This window comes from Ambystoma mexicanum, chromosome 1p (assembly GCF_040938575.1).
Source record: "Ambystoma mexicanum isolate Mex_15411 chromosome 1p, UKY_AmexF1_1, whole genome shotgun sequence".
Taxonomy (NCBI): Eukaryota; Metazoa; Chordata; class Amphibia; order Caudata; family Ambystomatidae; genus Ambystoma; species Ambystoma mexicanum.
In genome coordinates this window covers 506,404,777-506,422,946 of record NC_090921.1, presented here as the reverse complement: position 1 = coordinate 506,422,946, position 18,170 = coordinate 506,404,777, and the positions used below count along the sequence as shown (strand labels likewise).

At 48.7% G+C, this 18,170-nt stretch overlaps 1 protein-coding gene across 3 annotated transcripts in view; it reads left to right on the top strand.

Annotated features, from left to right (window-relative positions):
* Positions 1 to 18,170, top strand: part of HDGFL2 (HDGF like 2) — a 945,069-nt gene that overhangs the window by 628,460 nt on the left and 298,439 nt on the right. For all 3 annotated transcript variants that reach the window (XM_069649364.1, XM_069649365.1, XM_069649366.1), the window contains exon 11: positions 17,041 to 17,111. In XM_069649364.1, the coding sequence (XP_069505465.1) occupies positions 17,041 to 17,111 (71 nt within the window). The remainder of the gene's footprint in view (positions 1 to 17,040; positions 17,112 to 18,170) is intronic.

Sequence of the window (18,170 nt, the reverse complement as noted above, 5' to 3'; positions counted from 1 at the left end):
GCGCGGTGCCCTAGGGCGTGTTTCTTGAAGGAGGAGTATTTTAATTCCATGTCTCTGGGTGTATGCAGTTATTCTACAAGCTTTTGTGAAGTTTCTTAATCCCCGGACATTCCATGTCATTAGGATGTTCCATAATGCTACATCATGACCGTATAACTAACAGTGAAATCCGTCACCATTCATTACCGTACGTACCGCTGCAGCACAGTCGTACCACATCGTAGCCGCAGCCACTGCTTTCCTGCCATTTTCCTTATAACATCCCCCAACTTTGCCACCCCCCACCCTCACTGACTGTTAGGGAGAATTCTCATTCTATGGCTAATTTCCCTTACCTATAGTGTTCCCCAGCAGCTTTGCTGGATTTGAAGGGTTTATTTTTTCTCCTGCTAAGAGTGAGACTCTTTTTCCCACTCTTAGGCATATTTGCTGTGTGTTCTAGGCAATTTTTTGTGTTTAATGTCTGGGGTTTATCTCACCCCCATAGGAACCATCTTTATCCACATGTTACACAGCACCCTCCGTGCAGTGACACGGGTGTCGTAGCGGCCCCCAAACATAGTAGTCAGTCCCAGGGTATGGAGTCTGTCTCCCAGGGAATGTAAAGTCCCCATTGACTTTACTAGTCAATCTTTATGAACAAAACCATTACAACCCATCTTACTATGGAGGTACTGGCAAGGGTTAATAGTTTTTCCCTTATGCTCATTTTTGAGAGGGTGCCGTACAGTCCCTCAAGTTTCTGGCTGGTGGCAGTGGTTACTACCAAAAGTATTTGACCATGAATATTTCCCTATGGGATTTTCCCATTGTTCGAGGCTACCACATTTACGGACAGCCTCTAACATACTGCCGGTTTATTTTTATATTAACTTTACTCTGGTAGCTTTTATTTTCCAGAACTTTTATGTAACTTATTTCTCGTGTCTAAGATCCTAACCCAGGTTGGGGATCCTTTGTTCGCCCTTTTGGCGGGCTTCTGCCAAGAAGCCCTCCTTTCGACACCACTGAGTCTGGGGTGGATCCATTTTGAGGAAGGGGGAGTAGGACCCCTGGACAGGGTTGCCTCAGCAACCCATGTCGCACTCTGCCCTGATAGGCTGGAGGGGTCTCCCGCCAGGATGACCACTCCACTGTGTGAGTGACAGCTAGGCTGTATGAATGGGGATCGTTTTGCACAAAAGCAGGGTCCTGAGGACTGGAAGAGCAAGACGTCGCCACTGGAACTAAGAAGCCGAAGAGGAGGGTAGACCAAGACCTCTGCATCAACTGAACCACCGGTGAAGCCCTGCTGCAGCGTCCCACCACTTTTCTACACACGACGAGAGAAGATCTTCATCTGCAAGAGCCTTCTTCCCTTGAGCTGGTGGGGCCAACCAGTTTGCCAATCGCCTTCCAGGACCTGCCTTGGCCGAATCGCCAGTGCCCTGCACTTGGAGACTGGATAGCCAGGCACACGTCCACCCAGACCGCGATTTAAGGGAGCGTACCTTTTATTTTGTTTGGCAGCACCGCGGCTGGTTTCATTCCTGGGCAGTGCAGTAACTCGAACCTTCCTCCACGACGAGAGCCTCTTCCTCTGCTGGATCTCCTGAACTGCCAGGAACAACCACCACGACAGGAACCTCTTCTACATTCTAAGGTACTTTGTTCTGCCAGGCCTCCCTTTTCGTTTGGTAGCGCTAAAGGTGTTTTAAATCCTTTACCTACCTGTTGGGTTGGCCGCCCCCCATCATCTAACATTGTCTTTCAGATTCTGCAACCACCTTTTCGAATCGTTTAACATAGACTTGACTGCAGCTACAAGAACGTTTTGCTCCTGGGTACCACTGACTCTGGCACAGGCCTATTGATATTGACTATGGCTTAATCTGTTACAACTGCCTTCTCTAGATTGCTTCTCACCTAGAAATGTGTTGGTGCACCTAACTCTCCTAACCACCTTTTCCTTCCCACTTTTAAACTTGTGAAGTGCCATTTGCTCGGTTGTCACCTAAGTATTATACATGCTGAAGTACTGCCTTGACTAAACTTGTTCACAATCTTATTGGGAAGTGTTGCTAGGGTGACTAAGGGTATATTCCTGTATAACTTGTTCTTTCCCTCCTTTGTGAGAAATTGATAGTGCCTTTTGTGTTTGGTTTCACTGTGCCGTTTTGCTCAGTTTTCACTCTTGCTCAAACTTGCCTACTATTTTTAACTAGGGAGTTGTGTATTTTTCTTGACTGATTTTTAATTTGCTTTAAAAACTGTGATTAATGTGTTGAACTAGAAGTGTGTAAAATATATATATTCTTTTTAATACAAAGCTTTGGTCAGTGTTTCCTTGTACCATAGTATAGTAGCCCTATTGTGTAAACCCTGAATACTGATCATCTCCCTCTTGAGATAAATCTGACTGCTTAGCCACCAACTAAATCTTTGTGGTACAGACTGATACCAAAGGGGATTTATTGCTCATACCTGTAGTCTTAATCTTCTGTAGTGTTCCCTAAGGGAAATGCACAGGATTCTGCCTAATAGTGCCCTCGCCCAACCAGCAGTGTAGTGACCCCCACCCAAGTAGCGGGCGCCATCGTGCCATGCCGAACTTGGTAGCGCCAGCCCGCATGCCCAACAGGGCCACAACTGAGAAGAAAACGCCAGAATAGGCATTGCAGCTGCAGCGGGGGTCGCCGCTGCCGTGTACCCAACTTAGCTAATACCTTGGTGCAGTAAACACCTCAATTCATTCATCGGCGATATATATACCCAGGGTTGCAAGTAAAGCATTGTGGTGCATAGTAACAAAGGGTGAACTCATGATTGCGGCATGTATGCTCGTTAGGGGCCTGCAGGAGAGTCGGCAGTCCCCCATCCACACGTATGGCGGTGAAAGTGAGGATCGGGGTGTCGCCCGCCTCGGGCGAGGATAACCTCAGAGTATCATGTCGGGCTCAGTTGGTGTACCATGATGTCAGACTAGGGGGCGGAGGATCTTATGTCTGAGATCCTGATTTCACCAGAGAGGCCCCTCTACAAATGGCAAGTGTCAGCCGCCTTAGTCATTGTCCATTAGATGGTCTGCAGGATCGCTAAGCGGGATTTGTGATTCGATGAATTTCACTGCTTCATCCGGAACAGTGAACAAATAGTTTGTTGCGATGGGTAAATTTTAAGCATGCCGGGAAGAGCGTTGCGTATTCAATTTTCCTTTTCTTGAGCATTTTCTTCACTCCTTTGAACTGTCTGCGCTCTGTCTGGACCCCCCCCACGGATAACTCTGGGAAGATTCTGATGATTTGCCAAGCTAGTCTTAATTCCCCTTACTCACGTGCTAGACTTAGTATGTAGCCTCTCTGTAGCTAAGGATCTTAGCAATTATTGGTCTGGGAAAGTTTCCCGGGTTTAGGGTGGGGGGCAGCCCACGGTGCGCCTGCTCAACTGTGAAGAACGGGGAGAGTTGAGGGTTATCAAGGAGGTCCTTGAGGTTTTCGACAGCCAGTTCCATCCTGCCCTTGAGTGTGGACTCCTGGACGCCCAGGATGCAGATATTATTCTGCGTGATCTAGACTCTAAGTCCTTGCACTTGGCCTTGACATGCTTCATATCGCGCACCAGTTCTGTAACCGTGGCCTGTAGGACGAGCACTCATCCTCATTGGCCCCAATTCTGGTTTCCGCCTCGGTTATCCTAGTCCTGTGCTGGTCCAACTTAGTTCTCAGTGAGGCCACATTCGCGTTTGTCGTCCAGTTCCTCAAGAAAGGAAACAAAGTGCTTTGCCATGCACTCCATCACCGTTAGAAGTACTGTGAGACCCCCTGCCCCCCTCAGCCTGATTTATGTCATCGTGGTTCGAGGAGGAGCCCGCCGGCTCAGACCTGGGCATTGACTTGGTGAACTTGTTCATAGCCCCAATCTTGCTAGCACCGCGTGATCTGTTCGACATCCTGTGGGTGGGTGATGGTGTAGGCCGGAGCGGGCAGATATCACTGGTGTAACTGGGCGAGCAAGCTCTCTCCGCACTCCTGTCACGGGCCAGATGGCGGGGAGGAGCAGCGCCAGCCACGTGGATGGGTGCACCGCTCTTTAGGTGACGCCCTAACCAGAGAAACAGTTGAGTATGGGTCTTCTGTGTGCAGCCGACAGGGGAACCCTGCTGTCGCACCCGGGAGACATGCCAGAGAACGGGGCTGTAAAGGCAGACGGGTTTTGATTTAGCCGTTCGGGCTGTGTTGTCAGAGTCCTGGTGCTCTGGATAATGCTATCGGGCACTGGGGCCCAGGGAAGGCCCGCTCTGGCTGGGCCTCAGTACATGATTTGAGGAAGGAGCAGCACTCTGGCTCCCTAGCCCAATGTGGAGCTTTAGGAGGTCCACCGGGAACCAGATGGGGATGTTGAGGATCTTGTGGTGTAGGCCAATGCGTGCCTGAGTAGTGCTATCGAACCGGCCAAGTAGGAGGGTGGTCCTCGCAGCAGGAAACCAGGGTGTAAAGCCAGGAGAAAATATGCAGATCAGCTCAGGCCTCTCCAAAGACCATCCCCACAGCGTAGGTGTCCACTGACTCGCTCCCACAGACAAGGTCAGTATCGGCTTGCGAGCGTGGGTAACCTACTACCTCCAAACAGTGGTTATTGCAGATGCGGTGTGTGGCTCTGTAGCCAGAGCAGCTGTAGGGAGTGCTAATGTTGAGCGCCGGCACACTCTCAATGCAATTTCTGTGCTGTACACACAGTTCATAGGAGGCCTCCCATGGAACACAGACCACGCTGCAGGTGTAAGTGGGGGTGCTGAGGGAGGACAGATCAATGCCGCGGGCCGCTCAATGGTCGGTAGCAGTCTGGGTCCCAGGCACAGGGGCTAGGTGCACACGTAGTGGAAGTCCGGTGCCAGCTGGAGAGAGAGGCGAGGGTCCATACAGCCAAGCGTCGGGGGGGGGGGGGGGCGGCTTGGGGGTTGGAATGCAGAACACAGCAGGCGAATAGCTCAGGACATCAGCTACGCAGGGTGGAGGGTTCAGATGCATGATGGTGTATTGAACCGCTGATGTCTGATAACCGAAGTCTGGGCACGGAGCTCAATAGCTAGACAGCCATTTTCCAGGCTGCTCAACAGCGCCCCCCAGGATGTCCTAGGTTTTTGAGATTAAGTGAGAGGCAAGGGCATTGTAAAGAGCTTGGAAGGCAACAGGAGGGGTAGAGACTGTAGCAGGGTTGGCCAGCTCCTTGCAGATTTTAGAGTTCGGCCGAGTTGTTGGATGCCGCAGAGACACGAGCTTGAATGTGGACTCTTCTTGGTGAGGAGAGTCGGTATTGACTTTGTAGCAAGCGACAGGCCAGTTTGTCAGAAGGTGAACAAGAAGCCCTCATTTCCTCTCAGCCGCCCTACACTTATGTTTAAGTGTAGCTAGGTCAGTCATACCAGCACTTGGCTTTGGACTTCAAATGGATCCTCATGACGGGGGCAAGGGCATCAAGAGTATCAGAAATTGAAGAGTAGAGCAGAGACAAGGCTGTGTCATGATGAGACAGCCAGAGCTGGAGGGGGGGGGGGAGAGAGTGGTGGCAAAAGCCTCAACTGACGCACGCTTCATGGGCCGGATGTCCGAGAAGGTAGGTGTCAGTGTTGGTGTAGCTTGGCTTGGGGGGGGGGGGTGGGAGAGAGGGAGAGAAGAAGAGAGGGAGAGAAGAGAGGGAGAGAGGAGGGGGTGATCGCTCCAGGAGAGAGGAGTGGTCAGAGGGATAGAGAAGGGGAGGTCAGAGGAGATCAAGACAGAGTGTGTGCCCTGCAAAGTGAGTCGTGCCAGAGGGGAGGAAGGACAGGGGATGGGAGTTGCAGAGGTCCCAGAAGAGTACAGAGGAGGAACAAGGAGAGTCTATATGTATATTGAGGTCACTGAGGAGGAGTTGAGTGGTAAAGGCCAGGAGGGAGGAGGAGAGGTCCGCCCACTCGGAGAAAAGAGGTGATTTGACCAGGAGGCCGGTAGATGGTAGCCACAGTAAGAGAATGGGTGGGCGAGAGAGAAAGCCTACAGACAAGGCATTCAAAAGAGGAGTAGGTCTGAGTGGGAATGATAGTCGGGCATACACTCAGGAAAGATCAGGGCTACCCCCCACCGGACTGGGAGGATCTGGGTGTGTTTGGCAGAATCCTGTACAGTGCCCTTAGGGACCACTACACACAATTAAGACTACAGGTGGCAATACAAGTTTTACCTTTGGTACCAGCCTGTTCTACTATGTCAGAGAGGTAGCAGTGGCGGAGCAGCCAGGCTCCTCTCAAGAGTATATGAGCAGTAGCAGAGATTACACAAAGGGACCACCATTACTGTGACTCAAGCAAACACTGACTCAAGGTTTCAGGTAGAAAAATAGAAGTACATTTATTTTTAAACCATTTGTTATAAACACAACACTTCCATTAAACTTAAACACAAACCACACGTCAAATATACTACAACTAACCAATTCACTTTGTACAGTATGTCTCAAGGTAAGTACCCTGTGTTTGGATGAACCTTTGGATAAACCGGTGTTATGAACAAAACACGTTACCGCGCATACGATTGTGATCACTATTTGACAGTTCGGTCTACTAAATAAACGCGTATCCGTGACATGAAATGCTACCGGGGCAAAAACACACTTAGCACCTGAGACACCCAGAGGGAGTTGGAGGCAAAAATGACAGGCAATATTTTTGGTTAGGCAGACAGAATCGAGAAACACTCGGAGACAGGAGTTCAAGAGTAAAAGGGCCAGAGCCAGTGTCAAGTGACACCGGGGACCTGTTGCCGAAGATCACACAGTCACAGTTCACGATTCCACGTAGCCAAGAGTACTTCGATATTGTCAATGTTCGGAAGCAAAAGTTATAAGAAGGAGGGACGACAAGGGTAAGCCTTGGAAATGAAGAAAAGGGGTTCACCCAGTTTCCTCAAGCAGAACACAGTACCTTATTCCAATGGTGCAGCTGGTGCACTGGCAGTTGGTTCTGTTGTTTTCCTGCAGACCCACGATTCCTGGAGCTTCGTTGTGAAGGATGACGTCTGAAGGGGGTCTGCACCACACAGGGATGAAGCCGGCAGCAGCGACAATGAATAAAAGGTTTGCTCCTTAAAAGCAGGAGAGGCTCTTAAAATGGCTATCCGGACCACTACAGCAGTGTGCAGCGATTTCGACCAAGGAAGAGGATCCTCTGGCTGTGGAAGATGAGCTGGTTATCCCCACCAGGCTCAAGGGAAGAAGACTCCGGACTGGATCTTCTTAGTTGTCGAAGGGTAGATAGCTCAGGACTGCAGCAGGGCTTCACCGGGACGGGGTAGTTGCAGCAGTAGTCGTTCCCTCCGCTTCTCTTCGGTTCCTTGTAGTTCCAGTGGCGACTCTGACATCTAGCCCAAGAGACCTGCCTTTTATGCGCAAACCCCCATTCACACAGCCTGGCTGTCAATCACCCAGCAGGGAGTTTGTTCAGCCTGGACAACCACCTCAGTCAATCATGGCAAAGTGTGACTTGGGTTTCCTAGGATACCCTGTGCAGGGGGTGACTACACTCCTCCCTCACATTCAGCCCACCTAGACACCCAGGCGCCTGGTGGAGGGATTCTGAGCAGAAGCCCGCCAAAAGACGGTGGGAAGGCGAACCTAGTTTGCTGCGCAAAGTAAAACACAAGAAGGACTTTAACAAAAAGAAATGGCGAATAAACCCAACCGGAGCCAAAAGAAAAATAATTTGGTCAAGCGGGTTTATGTTCGAGGCTAATATAATAGCCAAGAACAGTACCACGTTTATCTAATATAATCACGGTAGAAAAGTTAGGGTAGATACCACTGCCACCAGCCAAGTCTAAATGTTAAAAGAGCGAAACAATGCTCTAGGAGGTACAGATAAAAATGGGTTACGAATTAACCCTTTCCAGTACTCCATGGAAGATGGGGTGTATTGGATCTGTGGTAGATTGACTAAGTAAAGTTAATGGCAACTTTACCCTTTTCTGGGGGACTGTAGTCAGCCTCAGAAATGGAGTCGGGGGGTGGGGGGGAGGGAGGAAGTTGCAAAGACAACCCTGTGCCACGGCACTGAAGGTGCTGTGACACACAAAAGAAGGGGGCTACTGAAGTGGTGTACTTCAGAGTCCACAATCACAAAAACAGAGAAATACACATGGCAACACAGGTAAGAGTGGGGAAAAGCTCACACTCTTACCAAGTGGAAAAAAAATAAACTCTAGAAGTCCAGCAAAGCTGCTGGGGGACTCACTAGGTGAGGGAAATTGGCCATAAATGAGAGTTCTCCCCAACACGGTGCAGAGAGGCTCTTGTAGCTATGAGGGAGGAGAGTGTCAAAGCTTGTGACAGAGCTGGCCGTGAACCATGTCTCGGTGAGACCAAGGACATCAAGGTCTAGTTCTTAAAGGAGGTGGCAGATGTCAGAGGAATGTTTGACAGCAGAGCGAGAGTTGAGCGTGGCAATATGAAGAAGTTTGCCAACCTTAAAGACCTTCCGGGAGGGGTACAGATCAGAGGTACGCCCTCCGGAGGAGAGAAAGCCCTAGGAGCGGCAGAGGAGGAGCGGCGAGAGGGCAAGGTAGCCAAGGGGGGAGAGGAGGGGACAGCAGGAGATGAGGGGAAATTGATGAGGCGAGGGCAGCGCCTATCACAGAGGAGATTGGCCTGAGGGCCTTGGACCATGACCGTGCCATTTAAGTAGACATTAATGATGACTTTAGAGGAGTCGAAGGAAACTTAACCTTCCAGTGAGTGCCACCATTAATGGGAGAGGAGGAGATAGGACAGAGATCGCATGAGGAGTCCATAGATCTGGCGAAGGAACGACCAAGAGGATGTCTGTGAGGGTCTGTCTGGAGGAAGCATTGGAGTAGGTGTCGGCGATAGGAAGACCAGGGTTAGAGGCCAAGATATCCTTTTTGAACTTCTTCCTACCACACTTGGTGAGAAGGGAAGGATTGTCAATGGAGAAGCAGTTGAAAAAGATAGGAGAAACAAAGCGCCATGGGGTGGAAGTGAGGAGAGGATGGAGAAACTGGAGGTGGTGGGGCTAAGGCAGGTAGGTGTGGGACAAAAGAGTGGTGAGGTCACTGGGCTTGAAAGTTAGAGAAGCATCCGTATACAAGCAAAATGCAGAAAAATTCGCAATGTGCAGCAACAAAGCAAAAACGGCAAGATCTGACTTCAAATCGGGGATTCAGATGTTGGCAAAGCATTTTTAAGAAGCACTGTGCATCAGGATGACAACATGGGAGTAATGAGCAGAAAGAACTGTGATAGTCAAAGGTGGTAGGAGTGAGTCCAGATTTCTCAGAGTAGTGAGGTGGCCTTGAGTGCAGCCTATGATTCCATCTTGCTTCTTTTTGTAGAAGGCTAGCTAAGATGTTTGAAGAGTAGCTGTTAGGGAAGATTCTCATTTCATGGTTAATTTCCCTTACCCATAGAGTCCCCCAGCAGCTTTGCTGGATTTGAAGGGTTTGTTTCTTTTTACCTGCTAAGAGTGAGACACGTTTTCCCACTCTTAGGCATATTTGCTATGTGTTTTCTAGGCTATTTTTGTGTTTAATGCTGGGATCCTTTCTCTCACCCATAGGAATCATCTTTATGCACATGTTACTCAGCACCCTCCGTGCCGTGACACAGGGGTATCCTAGCGACCCCCCAACATAGACTCCATACCCTGGGACTGACTACTGTCTCCCAGCGCATGTAAAGTCCCCATTGACTAGTCGATTTTTATGAACTTAACCAGTACAGCCCATCTTAATATGGAAGTACTGGAAGGGGTTAATAGTTTTTCCCCTATGTTCATTTTCGAGAGAGTACCTTAAAGTCCCCCTCTACAAAGTTTCTGGCTGGTGGCAGTGGTTACTACCTTTTTATATTCGACCGTGAATATTTCTCTATGGGATTTTCCCATTGTTCGGGGCTACCACTTTTACTGACAGCCTCTAACATACCGCCGGTTTATTTTATTATTAACTTTACTCCGGTAGGTTTTATTTGCCAGAACTTTGATAAAACTTCTTTCTCGAGCCTTACTCCATTTTCCTAACCCAGGTCGGGGATCCTTTGTTCGTCCTTTTGGCAGGCTTCTGCCAAGAAGCCCTCCTTTCAGCGCCACTGAGTCTGGGGTGGGTCCGTTGTTGAGGGAGGGGGAGTAGAACCCCCGGACAGAGTTGCCACAGCAACTCAGGTCGCACTCTAACCTAATGGGCTGGACGGTCTCCCGCCAAGAAGACCACTCCACTGTGTGAGTGACAGCTACGCTGTATGAATGGGTCTCTTTCTGCATAAAAGCAGGGTCCTGAGGACTGGAAGAGCAAGACGTCGCCACTGAAACTACAGAACCGAAGGGAAGAGAAGCCAGAGACATCTTCAGCATCTACACCACCGGTGAAGCCCTGCCGGATCTTCTCACCACTTTTCTTCCACAGGACGAGAGGAGATCTTCAGCGGAGGAGCCTCCTTACCTTGAGCTGGTGGGGTCAACCAGTTCACCTATCGCGCCCTCGGACCTGCTTTGGTCGACTCGACAGTGCCCCGCACTTGGAGACCAGATAGCCAGGCAGCTATCGACCCGGACAGCGATTAAAAGGAATGTACCATTTTAAACTTCGTTTGGCAGCACCGCGGCTGGTTTCATCCCTGGGTAGTGCAGCGACTCGAACCTTCCTCCACGACGAGAACCTCTCTTCCTCTGTTGGACCCCTCGACCTGCAGGAACTACCAGGAACAACCGCCACTGCAGGAGCCTCTTCTCCATGTTTAAGGTACATTGTTCCGCCAGGCCGCCCTTTCTCTGTGGTAGCCCTAAAGGTGTTTTAAATCCTTTAACAACTTGTGGGGTCAGCCGCCTTCTCTTAACATTGTCTTTCGCCTTGCATCTACCTCTTCAAAAGTGTTGTACTAAAGACTTGACTGCAGCTCCAAGAACATTTTTGTTCCTAAACTCTTGGTCCTGTACCACTGACTCTGGCTGAGGCCTATTGACTCTGGCTGATTTGTTAGATCTGCTCTCACTAGATTAGTTTTCAATGAGAAATGTGTTGATGCCCCTAAATCCTCTAAACCCCTCTTCCTTCCTACTGTTTTAACTTGGAGTGCCATTTTGCTCAGTTTTCATTCACTTGTCTTTTGGTTAAAGTGTTACTGTGCATTACTTGTTCACAAAACTTCAGGGAAGTGTTGCGAGGAGGGTGTCTGAAGATATTTCGGTTTAACTTGTACTTTCCCCTCCCTTTCGTTGAATTGGTAGAGTGCCATTTGTAGTAGGTTTTCACTGTGCCGTTTTGCTCTGTTTTCACTATACCGCAAACTTGTCTACAATTGAATAGGGAGTTGTATATGCTTTTCTTTTGACTAAACTTAACTTACTTTATTAACTGTGATCTATGTGTTGACTTAGAAGTGTATAAAATAAATATTCTCTTTTTAATACAAAACTTTTGGTCAGTGTTTCCTTGCTCCATAGTACTGTACTGCCGATTGTGTCAACCCTGAATACTGCTTATCTCCCTCTTGAGATAAGCCTGACTGCTCAGCCACAGCTACCAACTAAATCTTTGTGGTACAGACTGATACCAAAGGGGATTTATTGCTCTCACCTGTAGTCCTAATCTGGGGGTAGTGCTCCCTAAGGGAACTGCCCTGGATTCTGCCTAACAGTCGCCAACGGTATCCACGATCCTCCATGTTCGATCGTCCTCAGAGTGCTGAGGCTCAATATAATGATTAACAAGCATCACACTCGGGTTTCAGCATCTAATCCATGACCTATTTTCGCATATCCTGCTATGGATAGGTCTCAAAGTCTGGACCAAATATCTTAGGCCACATGGGCATTCTATCACACATGGCTTGTTTGGTTTTACAATTCGTGAGACTCCGAAATTCCCAAGGCCTGCCATTGATATCAAATTCTTTGATCTTTCTAGTGAATCTACAGGGGGTTCAATTTCCACATGGGAAATGTCATACAGTGGTCCTGAGATTCCATAGACCAGATCTCGGGGCTCCTCCTCTCCCCTGCGTATCTGTTTCATCTCGGCATTGTGCACCTGGTTACCCTCTGACTTTCGGGCCCAGGTACCAGCTCACCCTGCCACCCATCTGCACTGCCTTCTGGCAATCCCTTGCACTGGGGTCTATCTGTAACCCTAAAGTGCCCCCTTTTTTCTGCACTTATCAGACACACCCTGTCTGTTGCCTTAAACCTAGCGCTTGCCACTTGCTTGCTGCACTACCACTGTTGTTTTTTTTAATTTTTTTTATTTGTATTCCTCTGCTCACTTTCCACTCCCCCCCAACCCTCCCATGCACATTCCACTCCCCCACCCCTCCCATGCACTTTCCCCTTTCCCCCCCCTCCCATGCACTTGCATGTTCTCAATGTCACTGGGCCTAGTAAAATAGTTTTGTTCCCCCTTGTTCCCCTCCCTTGCCGTGCTCTGAAACACTTCTCTACGAGCGCGATACAAATAAAATATCAATAATTCAGCTGGATTTGATATTCGGAAGACTATCCACTCGCTAATGCTCCAGGTACCCTGGTTATTGGTGTTCTTCGCCCCGGGAAAGTTGCATGACGTTGATGGGAGGGGTGGGCTAATGGGGGGGGGGGGGGGTTGAGGTGCTCGGTGGTGTGGGAGGTCCCAAAATGAAGGTCTTGGGGCTACTTAGTTCCACCAGGCTAAGGGACGAAGTCGTCCTTGGTGGGTCTTCCCTGTCGAGATGAAAAGGGGGTCGGTACAGCTGCAGGACTTCACCAGTGCTTCTGTGGTCCTGGAAGGTGCTGCTGGTATCTCTCATAGTCTTCTGCTTAGGATTCCTTGTTCCAGTGGTCAACACTGCCTGTGGTCCCAAAATCCTTGCCTTTATATGTTAGTGCGCGGTACAAATATCCTTTAACATCACCACCGGAGTGGTCCCCTGGCCATCTGCCGGCTCTGAAAAGGGAGGTGGGTGAGTTAGTGGGAACGAGCGGGAAAAGCGCAAGAGAGCTGTGATGTGCTGTTGGCAGCCTCAGCCCGGTTAACACTGTTTGCTGGGTTTGGGGTGCTTTTCGGTCAGTAGGAGTCATGTGCTGTTTGAGTCTGTGTGGTTTATTTTGTTGCGCTGTAGTGAAGTTTGTGCGGTTTGTTGTGCTATAGGGTTGTGGTTGAGTTTGGTTAGAGTTTGAGAGGGTATGCAGAGGGGTGAAATTGATTGTGAGTTGGTTATTGGCATGGCTGTCTATAAGTGATGTGTTAAATGTCCCGATCTTTCTAGATGTGACGTGTGAATATCTCTGTATTTCTATCTAGATCTGGTACTGGCTGATATTCACAATCCTTTCTAGATGTGACGCACACCAATGTTCACAACTGTATCCAAATGTGTCACAGACCTACCTTTGGATTCCTGTATGTGAAGCAAGCTAGTATTCACAATTCTAACTAAATCTGGTCTTGATAGTATTCCCAACGCAGTCTAGCCGTGGCACAGCTAACAATTGCTATTCTATCTACATGTGGTACTGGCCGACATTCACAATCCTATCTAGTTGTGACGCAGGCTGTTCAGTCTTATCTAGGTGTGGCACATGCCAATATTCGCAATTCTGTCTAAGTGAGGTACTTGCGATCATTCACAATTCTGTCGAGGTCCGGCGGAGGCTAGTGTTCACAATTCCAAATGGGATACTTGGAAGCCTTCCTAACTCTAAGCGTGGCACTTGCTTACACTATTATTTCATCTCAGTGTGGCACTTACTAACCTTCATAATCTTATCTAGATGTGAGGCTGGCCAGTGTTCATGATTACATTAAAGTGTGGCACATGTAATGTTACGTGATTTTGTAATGCGCACGGTTGCCCGGAGGCGGCCTGGCGCTAGAGAGGAGCCCAAAAGCCTGACTCAAAAAAGGAGCAGCAAGCAGACCAGGGATCGGAATAAGAGGGTTTTAGAGCTGGGTGGCATCAACAGGAAAGGCCCGACCTCCCACCCGCGTGAACCGGAAAGACGGAACATACAGCATACCGGGTGCTGCTGACCAAAGTGCTATCATCCACAATTCTATCTAGGTGTGGGAAATGCTAACATTCACATTTCTGTCTAGATGCGATGCGGGCTAATGTTTGATTCCATCTAGGTGAGGCACATGCTGACGTTCGCAATTCATCTAAGTGTAGGATTTGCTAACATTCACATTTCCAACCAGCTGTGCCCCAGACCAATGTTCACAATGCTGTCTAGTTGTGGCACATGGCATCAGTCACGAGTCCGGCCAAGTGCGGCACATGCTGACATCCGCACTTCTATCTAGATGCCACACAGGCTAATATTCACCATTCTATCTGTGTAGTGGGTACTAATCCTCAAACTTCTATGTAAGTGTGGAACTTTGCTAACATGCATAAATATGTCTGGATGCGATACGAGGCAAATACATTTTTTTTGTATCGAATAGATGTAGGCTGATGGTCACAATTATTTCCAAGTATTAGTGTTGTAAGTGATGTTCACCTGGTAGTCTATACTTTTGCTAATATAATGTAGAGTGGCAGGGCTTTCTAGAGTAGAGTGATTGCTTTACTCCCCACCCGTGCCACACTTACTCTTTTAGTTGGTGTTGGTTGACGGCTGGCTTCACTGGCTTCCCTTGCAGACACGATGTGGAGCTGCCTCTGTTGGACCTGCCCTTTGCCTTGGGGCCCCTAGCCGCAGGGGCTGCCGGGCAGAGGGCTGCCTAGGCTTGGTCCAGGAGAAGTTGAATTTGGCCAATGAGTGCCAGGGCGACGGCATGTGAGGCAGGACAAAGTAGAAGAAGCTGCAGTGCGGCAACGGAGCCCGCGAGGGTTCTCCCGCTGCTACCAGCACCAAGATGGAGCATGGGGGAGGTGGAGGCAGAGGGGACCGCAGACACGCTCACCTGAATCCCAAGATGGAAAATGGGACAGGGAGCGTGTGAGCTGCATTAGGCTTGCAGTGCCCAAACTATGAAGATTGGCCAATGAGGGCCAGGGGGACGGCATGGGAGGCGGGACAAAGGAGAGGAAGCTGCGGTGCGGTAATGGAGCTTGCAAGGGACCCCACGCTGCTACCGGCACCAAGATGGTGCATGGGGGAGGGGGGGTCCAGGAGACCGCAGACACTCACCTGAATCCCAAGATGGAAAAAATATGCTGAAAACCATTCAATCACACTCATAGAGCTGTCAATCACCTGGGGATTGGCTGTCCTCTAGGACAGCCAGCCTACCAGTTCCAACTGGTTGCAGCCAGGCATACCTACAGACAAAGGAGAGTGTAGCTATGTGCTCCTCCTTGCGCCCTGCCTTCCCAGACACACTGGAGCCTGGGAGAGCTTCAGGGCTGAAGCCCACCAAAGGCAAAACTCACAAAGGACTCAAATCTATTCTTAATGATGGAAGAAAAGACCAGAAGACGGGGGCCTTTTTTAGAAAATGGTGACACATGAGTGCTGTACTGCAGCTGAGAAATCGACCTGCTAGTAACCTGCACAAAAGGTAATAAAAGGTAACCACTGCCTTTTCAGCCATTTAATTTTCTTTATTTTAAATATTTTTATTTAAATTATAACTCATATACGACATTAAGTCAGCCATTTTAGTTAGCTAGTGTAACTAAAGTTTAAATGAGGACTGGGAGAAGTAATTGCAATGTAAACCCCTAGCACACCACATAGGGTGGTGTGTGCTGGACTTGCAAAAGAAAAGGTTAGATAAGTTGTCTTGCATTTCTTGGGAACTGTAGTTCTCACAAGGAAATGTATTTAAACAAAGAGAAGTCCAAGAGACTCCTCAGTGACTCCTCAGTGACACTGCACAGAGGGTGCGGGGTGTCGCAAAGTAAACTACCTAAAACAGTAAGAATACAAAATGCCAGTCAGAGAAAAATAATGATTTTAATCTCCTGAGTAAGTGGAACTCACTCAAAGTACAGAGTCCAGCAAAATTGCTGGGGGTCTCCCAGGTGAAACGGAATTGGCACATAAATTGAACATTCTCCCTAACACTTGCACTCTCCTGAGAATACGCCTTGACTGCTCTCCATTGATACCTTGATTGGGTTTTGGATAACCTTTCAAAGTTTCTCAGTTCACTATTACTAGGGTGGCCTCCTAAAATCTGTCCACCAGTTAACATTCTAGAAATCCATCTAAACACCTAGATTTAAATGGTGAACAACCCTTGCCAATAGCTGACCAGACTGGCGCTAACCCTCAGCCCTTGGTAAACGGGACCAACCCAACTACACAACTGACTATTCACTCCCCTTGTGTTTAAATAAGATGTTGCCCTATCTGATGATGAATAGGGCTTGTCTCACGGTCCAGACATTGCATATTACCACTTGTTCTTCAGAGTAATGAATGAATATTTTATTTATATTGCGCTCATACACAAGTGTTTCAGAGCACGACCAAGCAAAGGGAGGGGAACAAGGGAAAATAAAAACGATCCTACTAGGCCCAGTGACATTAAGAATGCGAAGTGCATGGAGCGATTGGCTGCCGAGATACCCGACACTCTCAAATTCTGTGTGGAAGTAATCTACATCTTGATGACCAATACCAACTCAAGGCACTTTCAAAGTCTGTCCGCTATCCTACGGCATCTGTTTATGCTAGTTTTACTGCTTCTATAGGATTTAGAATATCCACATGTAAAGCCTAATCCTCCGGCAACCCTCTCATCGACTGTTAAATAACTCTTTAGGCTACCCAGGCCAGATATTGAATTATTTTTTTTGTATGCATATAAATCCATTCTCTTTATCGTCTTGTAACTTAGCCTTTCTTGTACTACTTTGAAGCTTTGTGATGTCCCTCACCGTACTATATGAAATATTTACAGTCACTGGACATCCAAAATTGCATAAGAGTTACTCTTTTTGTGTGCCAATTAGTATGCTCCTGCTTAGCGATTTATTGCAACGGTTTCCCTCTGTTCCACCACATCGATTATCGTGCAAGCATGCATTATATAGGATTTGATTGAGGCATACTTCAGTTCATCTTACCTATTTTAATTCATCTCATTGTTTTAGACCCTCGAAAGTAGAAAAACCTAAGAAAAAACCTGAACCTATTTCTGACAGAAGAGTGGAAAAGAAAAAAGGTGAGAGGAATTGCATTTTTACTAAGGAAGGTGTTTAAATTGGGTGACTAAGACCATACATAGTCCTGTTCCTTTTCCTCTGTTTCGGATGTTCCTCGTAAGAGGACCGGTGTGTAACACTTAGAAATCTGCCCCACTCATGCATAAGCAAACTGCCTGTATATCCCTGCCGCCAACTGCCTTTTCGACGTAGCAATGGGAAGAATACTCCTCTCCATGCTTTTCATGCTGTGAAATTGATGTCAAGATTTACTCCCGTCCCCTTTTCTCCATACTGCATGGGCGTTCCTTTCAAGGGACGGGAGACGGAACCTTTTTCACCAGAAAAAATCTTCTTCCCCTTTAAATTTAGAAGTGTGCAGGGGTGCGGCCCAGGGAGCATGTGCTGCCCTGACTCTGCCCTCCGGCACCACACCTCTGTACCCTTTTCCGCGCAGACGGGAACGGGCCGATTTCACCAGCGCTCCTTGATTTGGCTTCGGCTATGTAATTCCACACGCGGATACTTTGTCTTTTTTGTCTTTTTATCTTCAGGTATTCGGTCCTCAGGCTTCACACGCCTCCGCGGCGCATATCGACTTTCACAGGGTTCAGCAGGTGTCCATCCTGCAACAGGCTCTTCCCAAATTCAGACCCCCAACCCTCTGCCTATGTTGCATTGGCCCAGATCACGGTTGGCAAGCTTGTACAGGGTGTGGCTCGCTGTCCTCGAACGTGCTGAAGAACCGACTAGCCAGGTGGAGGGAGCTCTTCCAGAAGTCGCCTCCGGAGGACCTCGAGAATTTTGTGAAACGGAGCCAGTCCCGCTATTTTCCATCGCACCCCGCAAAGAAGACTCCTTCCCAAGGACACTCTCGCGCAGGAGGGACCGTCATGTCCTTGTACCAGCACGTGCACTGAGGCTGCTACAGCTACCGGCCCGAGGGATCCTTGGATCCTTGGATCCTCCCAGTTGCAGTGTTGAGGGACCGGAAGGTTCTTGTACCGGATCGTCATCCGAGAGGCTCCGGCCTTTTAACGGCAATATGGCCGAGGGGTTCCGGCCTTTTAACGGCAATA